This window comes from Lithobates pipiens, unplaced genomic scaffold (genome assembly GCF_037356315.1).
Source record: "Lithobates pipiens isolate NorthernLeopardFrog02 unplaced genomic scaffold, aLitPip1_a1.2 Scaffold_8, whole genome shotgun sequence".
NCBI classification, from domain to species: domain Eukaryota; kingdom Metazoa; phylum Chordata; class Amphibia; order Anura; family Ranidae; genus Lithobates; species Lithobates pipiens.
The window spans coordinates 591,461,087-591,470,983 of NW_027507903.1; the positions used below are offsets into that span (position 1 = coordinate 591,461,087).

General features: G+C 47.9%; 1 protein-coding gene across 4 annotated transcripts in view; it reads left to right on the forward strand.

Moving 5' to 3' along the window:
- The first annotated feature begins 2,546 nt into the window (after positions 1 to 2,546).
- CRB3 (crumbs cell polarity complex component 3) overlaps positions 2,547 to 9,897 on the forward strand; it is a 57,391-nt gene continuing 50,040 nt past the window's right edge. For 2 of the 4 annotated variants that reach the window (XM_077470468.1, XM_077470469.1), the window contains exon 1: positions 2,547 to 2,660. In XM_077470468.1, coding sequence (XP_077326594.1) covers positions 2,621 to 2,660 — 40 coding nt within the window. In that variant the 5' untranslated portion in view covers positions 2,547 to 2,620. Of the gene's footprint in view, positions 2,721 to 9,897 lie in introns of all 4 variants that reach the window. The other 2 variants (XM_077470471.1, XM_077470470.1) reach the window with 2 other exon arrangements.

The window sequence follows — 9,897 nt, forward strand, 5'->3', positions numbered from 1 at the left end:
TATTACGTTATAATACACAACTCACCTGCTTCTTATGCTTGTTGCCATTACTGCTCCCTCCTCCAATCACTCTCCCGGCAGCATAGGGGAGAGAACAGAGCACAGAGTTCCTCACCCTCCCTCCTGTTCTGCAAGGAACTATGAGTATGGGTCCCCTATGCTCCCGGGCGAGTGATTGGAGGAGGGAGCAGAGGTAGGAGGAGAGGGGGGCGGTCATGTGTCCCCAGGATCGCAGGCGGATCTTCAGCTGACAAATGGGGAGGAGTGGCGGCCACGGTAGCACACATAAGTGCAGCATCATCAGTGAAGGAGAAAACCTACTTATTTGCAAAATTTTATAACAGAAACTAATGAAAGACATTTTTTCTCAAAAATATTTGTTTTATTTTAGTTTATTTAGGAAAAAAAAAGTTGTGACTTCCCGCCCAAGTACGTCCTTGACTTTGTGGGGGTATATCTGACTGATGGGTGAGCTACAGACATCATTCAGATATCATCTTTTAGTGCTGCCGATTCCCTACACCATAGGAATGATCATAGCGCCTGTTCCACCACATGGCCATTCTTATGGGTGGCGATAGGGGACACCCCCCCCCCCCCCGCCGGTGCTTCTACCGACTCACAGCTTCCATCGGTGAGCTGGAGAATGGATCCGCCGGACCCAGATGGTGATCATAGAGATTTCTGGCAGACCAGATGGTCGCCGGAATCTCTATGATCGTTCGGAAGCCGTGTGCAATGTTATGCCATCATGCCCGGCCTCTGCATTCAAACGAATGGCGGCGCCTCGGCTGGGAAGCCAGGATTGTTTTATTTATTTTTTGGATTTTAGGCTTCCCAGTCTAGAGGTGAGATGTGGGGTCTTATTGACCCCCCATATCTCATTATAAATACGACCGGTCATGCCATATTCCTATTACAAGGGATGTTTATATTCCTTCTAATAGGAATAAAAGTGATCTTTTAAGTGTCAAACTAAAAAAATAACAATATAATTAACAATAATAAAAAAAAAGTAAAGCGCCCCTGTCCCCATGTGCTGGCATGCAGAAGTGAAAGCATACGTAAGCCACATATGAAAACTGTTCAAAGCACACATGTGAGGTATCGCCGCGAACGTTAGAGCGAGAGCAATAATTCTAGCCCTAGACCTCCTCTGTAACCAGTAAAAATACTTCAAAGCATCACCTATGGGGATTTTTACATATCGAATTTTGGCGCCATTCCACAAGCGAGTGCAATTTTGAAGGGTGACATGTTGGGTATCTATTTACTCGCCGTAACTTCATCTTTTACATCATGCAAAAAAAATGAGGCTAACTTTAATTCTTTTTTTAAAGCATGAAACTGTTTTTTTTCCCCAAAAAGTGTTTGAAAAATTGCTGTGCAAATACCGTGCAAGATAAAAAGTTGCAACGACCTCCATTGTATTCTATAGGGTCTTTGCTAAAAAAAAAAACACAAATATAAAGTTTAAGGGTTCTATGTAATTTTCTAGCAAAAAAAATAAAAAATTACATGTAGGAGAGAAATGTCAGGATTGGCCTGGGTGGGAAGTGGTTAAATACCAGCAGAAGAAATCTCTATTTGTGTGGAAAAAAATATATACATTTAATATTTAAAGCGGGAGTGCGCCGGGAGTGTGCATTTTTTTTTTTTTTTAAAAGCCAGCAGCTACAAATACTGCAGCTGCTGACTTTTAAAATAGTGACACTTACCTGTCCAGTGCGCCCGCGATGTCGGCACCCGAAGCCGATCTCTAGATCGTCTGTAAGGTGCTGCTGCCGCCATCTTGGGTATGGGAATCAGGAAATGGCTTCATTTCCCGGTTCCCTACTGCGCATGCGCGAATCGCGCTGCGCAATAAGGACGGTCCCCGCTGCCTCTGGGATCTGTGTGTTTCCCAGCAGGCAGCGGGGCACTTGCAGAAAGGGGCGGGCACTTGCGGAAAGGGGCGTAATCTACGCCCCTTTCCGCAGAGAGCTATCCCGGAAGTGGGTGCAGAATACCTGTACTGTACAGGTACCTGCACCCCCTCCCCCCTGAAAGGTGCCAATTGTGGCGCCGGAGGGGGGGAGGGTTCCGATGAGCGGAGGTCCACTTTAGGGTGGACCTCCGCTTTAATTAGGGTAAAGTGCTACATGACCGTGCAATTGTCATTCAAAGTCTGAGAGCACTGAAAGCTGAAAATTGACCTGGGCAGGAAGTGGCCAGTATTTACGTGGTTAAAAAACAAAACAAAAAAAAAAACATATAAACATACAGTGAGCCTATGGCATTGATTGCTGCTAATATGACCTCACAGATCCCTGTCACCTATCAGATACACGGGCTGCAGAGGTGACCAGAAATCATCTTTGCGTACAGGTGACCTGTGAGGCTCCCGTTTTCCGTACAGGTGTGCTCCCGGAAGTGACGTTCATTCCGTACAGGTGTGCTCCCGAAAGCGACATTTATTCCGTACAGGTGTGCTCCCGGAAGTAACTTTCATTCCGTACAGGTGTGCTCCCGGAAGTTCCTGACTATCCTCCTCAGGTGGCTACGGATGTGACGGTGGGTGTCTCCAGGGAGTTACCGGAAGCTGGTTACAGGTGTGAGGGCGGAGGCTGGGTGGTGTCAGATGAATAGCCGTGTGGGCGGAGCCGGAGAGTTTCGGGCAGGTGAGAAGCCGTCTGGGATCGATACATTGATGGGCTGCTGCAGGAGGTGATCTGTGACAGGTGAGAGGGGGGAGGGGAAGCACTACATGAGCCAGCCAGGCACTGAGTACCCGGATGTATGTGACCTGTCATAGGATGGGTCCCATCACACCCAGGATGATCTCTGTTCCTCTCATATGATGGATCTGATGATCACAGCTGGGATCGGTGTCACTGATCGGATTTTATGGACGATCCTCGTGTCCCATTGGCTGCTTCTCCCTCAGAAAATCGCTGTGATGAGATGCGTCCACCTAATCGTTCTGCTCACATGGATGGGAAGGCCGGCCTATGGAGACGTCCACACAGAGATGTGCGCTGACATCACACACCGCAAAGCAGGAAACCGCCGCAGATTTCACACACAAACACCGCGCTTCCCGTGTGTGTGGAGTGATCTTCTGTCTGTCATGCAGGAAACAATCGTCTATTGATGTGAATGAATCAGATCTCCATCCAATGTGATCTCTGCGCTCCTCCATACTGCAGGGGGGGGGGCGGGGCTTCCTGTACTACTCCAGGGGGGGAGGGGCCATGACACCCTGGGCTGACAGGAAGTGGAAAGTATAGTGACACCTGGGGCTTGCAGGAGAATGATTGATCAATCCTCGCCTCCCCCGTACTGGGGTATCCATCAATCCTCGCCTCCCCCGTACTGGGGTATCCATCAATCCTCGCCTCCCCCGTACTGGGGTATCCATCAATCCTCGCCCCCCCCCGTACTGGGGTATCCATCAATCCTCGCCCCCCCGTACTGGGGTATCCATCAATCCTCGCCTCCCCCGTACTGGGGTATCCATCAATCCTCGCCTCCCCCGTACTGGGGTATCCATCAATCCTCGCCTCCCCCGTACTGGGGTATCCATCAATCCTCGCCCCCCCCCGTACTGGGGTATCCATCAATCCTCGCCCCCCCGTACTGGGGTATCCATCAATCCTCGCCTCCCCCGTACTGGGGTATCCATCAATCCTCGCCTCCCCCGTACTGGGGTATCCATCAATCCTCACCTCCCCCGTACTGGGGTATCCATCAATCCTCGCCTCCCCCGTACTGGGGTATCCATCAATCCTCGCCTCCCCCGTACTGGGGTATCCATCAATCCTCGCCTCCCCCGTACTGGGGTATCCATCAATCCTCGCCTCCCCCGTACTGGGGTATCCATCAATCCTCGCCTCCCCCGTACTGGGGTATCCATCAATCCTCGCCTCCCCCGTACTGGGGTATCCGTCAATCTTCGCCTCCCCGTATTGGGGTATCTGTCAATCCTCACCTCCCATGTCCCTTTTGAGATCCTAGGAGTAATTGGCAGCCATGCAGAGAATGTTGGTGTGGAAGGTATCTGTTTACCTGGCAGGTGCTCCTTCCCACCCTCCTGGAAGGTGACTCCGGCTTCCCATCTGTTATGTGCTCAGCGACACGGATGGCAGATTTCCCATATAGAGAAGTGTTGGCTCTTCTATAGATCTTCTGGGAATAGAAAATGCAGAGCTACAGCCTGACCAGGAGGAATACACAGGACACGTCAGGAGATTTAGTCACTTTAGGTCTAGAGTTGGGGGGTCAGTCTCTACTGGGGGCCGCATCAGCATTATTGTTGACCTGAAAGGGCCAGTTGTTTATGTAAGACTTGATGTCCAGAGCATTACATTAAATGTCAAGAGCGCCCCAACATCAGAAATCATAGGTTCCCCACCCTCCCGTATGTCATAGTGCAACCCCCCCCCCCTTACCTTGTTCCGCTGCCAGGAAGAATTTTTTTATTTTTTTTGGGGGGGGGGGGGGGGGGGAACAGAATGTGCAGGGTCTGGAGGAGGACCACAGGAGGGTTGCTGGAGTCGGCTGAACACTGAGACCAGGAGGGGGTGCTACGGATCTGTAGGAGGAATTCTGTCTTCCTCTCAGCTGCCAACTATTGAAATGGGGGGGGGAGGTGTCAGAGACAAGCCTCTCTGCGGCTGCATGGAGAAGCACAGGATCTGGTGGAGGAACTCTGTCCCCCTCGCCAAGTGCTGAGACGGGGGGCAGAGATGGACCTCTGGAGGAATGCAGGATTTGGCAGGGGAGTTCTGTCCTCCCCGCTGCTGAAGGGGGGGGGGGGTGCATGGAGAAATGCAGGATCTGGCTGAGGAGTTCTGTCCTCCTGCCAACTGCTGAGACGGGGGGGGGGGGGCAGAGACGAAGCTCTCTGCAGCTGCATGGGAGAGCACCGGATCTGGTGGAGGAGTACTGTCCTCTTTTCTGCTGAGAAGGGGGGGGGGGGGCAGAGACGAACCTCTTTGCAGGTGCGTGGTGGAATGCAGGATCTGGCAGGGGTGTTCTGTCCTCCTCCCTACAGCTGAGATGGGGGGCAGAGACAAAGCTCTCCACAGCTGCATGGGATCTGGTGGAGGAGTTCTGTCGTCCTCTCTTCTGCTGAGAAGGGGGGGGGGCAGAGACTAACCTCTTCACGAGTGCATGAAGAAATGCAGGATCTGGCAGAGGAATTCTGTCCTCCTCCTTGCTGCTGAGATGGGGGGGGGGGGGGGGGGGCAGAGACAAAGCGATGGAGGAGCTCAAGATCTGGCGGAGGAGTTCTGTTCTCCTCTCTTCTGCTGAGATGAGGGGGGTGTCACAGCTGCAGGAGAGGTGCGAGGGTCACATGAAGTGCTGGGATCTTGTGTTGGACAGGTGGTCCAGAGAGATTGGGGCTCAAGTCTAAATCTGGCCTTATATCAGTATAATTAAAATAGTCCAGAATTAGGCTTCATTTAGCCATTTGATAACAAGAAAAATATATAAATGAAAGGACGGTTGCAAGGCATAACCCATGATTGTACCAGACATTTACTGCTAACTTAAGCCTCATACACACGATGCGATTGTTGGCAGGGAATTGTGTGATGACAGACTGGCGGCCTAAAATCTGACTGTTGGTACGCTCCATCAGACAATTGTTGGCCAACTTTCGGGCAATAAATGTTGGATGACAGGCTGGTAAATTTTTCGGTTGACAGAGGTCTGTTGTCAGATCTTTGTATCGTGTGTACACAAATCTGTCGCACAAAAGTCCAAAGTACAAACACAAATGTTTGTAATCAATGCTCACCAAACACGACATTAGCAGAAGGGGCTCAAAGGGTGGCGCTCAAGAGCTGAAATTCCATGTAGTACATCACTACGTTCGTGTTTGTGGCACGAGAATTGTGTGCCGTTAGTATGCAAGACAGGATCCCAAGATCCTGGCACACCTGGATCCTTCCTTTTGACGCTCCTGTTGGCCAACAATCTGATTGTGTATGTGAGGCTTTAATAATATAACGTCTGTCGGCCTCTAGGCTCGGTGCACATAGATCTGTTTAGAATGCTCTTTCCAGGCACCATGTTAAGTGAAGATTTAGGCAGCTATTGGTCAAAGGTGTATTGTATGGAATGGCGGCATAGAGAACAATGGCCCATTGTGCGGTTACGGGTCCCCCGTCCTGCCATGATGAGGTAGGGGCAGGAGAAATGTCACATAAGATGAATGCTCTATGGGATTTCCATTCACTGAGCAGCAGCGAGGACATCAGTTTGACGTTGTCCAAGTCACTTTTGTGGTCTGCACATGGTGGGGGGTAGTCACACATAACTGAGTGTCCTTGGAAGCGATTGTACAGCTAATCGTATCCACTACACCAGCCTTTCTCAACCTTCTCATACACAGAGGAACCCTTGAAATAGTTCTCCGGTCTCGGGGAACCCCTGCTAAAAATGAGAAATCTACAACTCATGATACATTAGTATGGCGGTCAGTGGGAAGAATTACCTCCTTACAGATAGTTAAAAAGATCAATGGTTTCAGTGGGAACTTATCTGAGAGGCAGAAATTTCCCAATGCTGAAGGAACCTCGAGGAACCTCTGGAGGAACCCTAGGGTTCCACGGAACCATGGTTGAGAATCGCTGCACTAGACTTGTCAAGTGTACTTGTGGCAAAACCGCACCATGTTTTAGGTGCCATTGAAAATGATGGGCATGATTTGAGATTGCAGGCAGAATCGCAGTGAGTGTGCCCGAGATCCCACAACGCCAAATGTGAATGGAGCCCAACAACTGAACCTTTACTTTCTATATTGGCTCATTCCTCACAGTTATTATTACCTTTTTGTATAACTTTACCCTCCCTCCTAGATTGTAAGCTCTAATGAACAGGACATTCTGATTCCTCCTGTATTGTAATTATACTGTCTGCTTTCATTTTGTAAAGCACTGTGCAAACTGTTGGCCCTATATACAAGTTGTGCTCATAAGTTTACATACCCTGGGAGAATTTATGATTTCTTGGCCATTTTTCAAAGAATATGAATGATAACACAAAAAACTTTTCTTTCACTCATAGTTAGTGTTTGGCTGAAGCCATTTATTATCAATCAACTGTGTTTACACTTTTTAAATCATAATGGCAACAGAAAATACCCAAATGACCCTGATCATAAGTTTACATACCCTGGTGATTTGGCCTGATAACATGCACACAAGTTGACACAAAGGGGTTTGAATGGCTATTAAAGGTAACCATCCTCACCTGTGATCTGTTTTCTCCTAATTAGTGTGTGTATAAAAGGTCAACGAGTTTCTGGACTCCTGACAGACCCTTGCATCTTTCATCCAGTGCTGCACTGACATTTCTGGATTCTGAGTCATGGGGAAAGCGAAATAATTGTCAAAGGATCTGCGGGAAAAGATAGTTGAACTATATAAAATGGGAAAGGGATATAAAAAGATATCCAAGGAATTGAGAACGCCAATCAGCAGTGTTCAAACTCTAATCAAGAAGTGAAAAAATGAGGGGTTCTGTTGAAACCAAACCACGGTCAGGTAGACCAACTAAAATTTCAGCCACAACTGCCAGGAAAATTGTTCAGATGCAAAGAAAAACCCACAAATAACTTCAGGTGAAATACAGGACTCTGAAAACATGTGGTGTGGCTGTTTCAAGATGCACAACACTTGAAGAAAGATGGGCTGCATGGTCGAGTCACCAGAAGAAAGCCATTACTACGCAAATGCCACAAAGTATCCCGCTTACAATACGCCAAACAGCACAGAGACAGGCCTCAAACCTTCTGGCACAAAGACATTTGGAGTGATGAGACCAAAACTGAGCTTTTTGGCCACAACCATAAACGCTACATTTGGAGAGGAGTCACCAAAGCCTATGATGAAAGGTACACAATACCTACTGTGAAACACGGAGGTGGATCGCTGATGTTTTGGGGATGTGTGTGCTACAAAGGAAGAGGAAATTTGGTCAAAATTGATGGCAAGATGAATGCGGTATGTTATCAAAAAATACCGGAGGAACATTTACATTCATCAGCCAGGAAGCTACGCATGGGACGTACTTGGACATTCCAATATCACAATGATCCAAAACACAAGGCCAAGTCGACCTGTCATTGGCTACAGAAGAATAAAGTGAAGGTTCTGGAGTGGCCATCTCAGTCTCCTGACCTCAATATCATTGATCCACTCTGGGGGCATCTCAAGTATGCCGTTCATGCAAGGAAATTTACAAACTTCTTACAACTGAATGAATGTTTCATGGTGAAGTGGTCAGAAATTTCCTAGCAGGGTGGCCAGTTATGCAAAAAGCCAACATGGAGCCATTTCTGTCCAAGGGGTGTACTTACTTTAGCCATAGTCTATATTAATATTTTTTTTGAATAAGTGAAAAAAGGGCAAATCTTCCTTTCCGTAGACACTGCCTGAATAAAGATCTAATATTTGCCTGTTTGGATATGTTAACATCAACAATTTCCATTCTATTGTTTGTAGCCATTCTGAGATGATTGTACTTTACTTGTCCCCTCTCTGTGGAGATGTATGGATCGCAGTACAGTGTTGCTGAAAGCAATCATAGCCGCCATTATAGTGAAAATGTTATTAAATCGAAAATGTGCCTGCTTTTTTACATATACAATGTATTGTCAAAAGTATTGGGACACCTGCTTTTACATGAACTTTAAGGGTGTCTTAGTCCATAGGGTTCAGTATTGAGTTGGCCCACCCTTTGCAGCTATATCAGCTTCACCTCTTCTGTGAAGGTTTCTACAAGGTTTAGGAGTGTGTCTATGGGAATGTTTGACCATTCTTCTAGAAGGACATTTTGTGAGGTCAGGCACTGACTGATGTGGAAAGAGAGAGCCTGGCTTGAAGTCTCCACTCTAATTCATTTCAAAGGTGTTCTATCGGGATGCTGGCCAGTCAAGTTCCTCCATGTCTTTATGGACTTTGCTTTGTGCACTGATCCAAATAATTTGGTGGAGGGGGGATTATGGTGTGGGGGTTGCTTTTCAGGGGTTGAGCTTGGCTCCTTAGTTCCAGTGAAGGGAACACTTGAGGCGTCAGCATCCCAAGACATTTTGGACAATTTCAGGCTCCCAACTTTGTGGGAACAGTTTGGAGATGGCTTCTTCCTGTTCCAACATGACCAAAGCAAGGTCCATAAAGACATGGATGAGCAAGTTTGGGATGGAGGAACTTGACTGGCCTGTCAAATTCCTCCACCCCAAACTCGCTCATCCATGGCCATCCCCAAACTGTTCCTACAAAGTTGAGAGCATGAAATCGTCCAAAATGTCTTGGTATGATGACACCTTAATAACTCCCATCACTGTAAAAATATATATATATATTTAATATATATTACAGTTTTGTATACATACAGGGCTTGACAAAGTTGCTTTGAATCTAGGAGACAGTGTTTTTTTTTTTTGACTAGCAAGACTTTGTGTTTTCCAGTGACGAATGTGGCAGATCTTGGCTTTGCACATGTAGAGGACGCCGGGCATGCTGCTGGGTGGCACTGTTTTCTCACTGGGTGGTTTTGAGGGATTCATGTCCTTTTGGGGCTCTCCAGGTGTGGAATTTGACACTTGGTTTTTTTTTTTGTATGGTATGTGTGTGATGTGCTGTGTGGGCTTGACTCTACCCACCTCCTTGCTAAGATACCCCTCTGCACCCCTGTGACACCACAGGGCATTTCACCCCCTCCCCTTTCAACACCACAGAGCACTCCTCTGCACCACCTAACACCACAAGATACCCCTCCGCACCCAACTGACACCACATGACACCCCTCCACATGTATTGACCTACTGTGGTGAGGAAAACCCCCCTCCTCGCCACAGGATAGCCTGCTGCACTTCAGTGTCACCGCATGACTCCCATTTGCCTC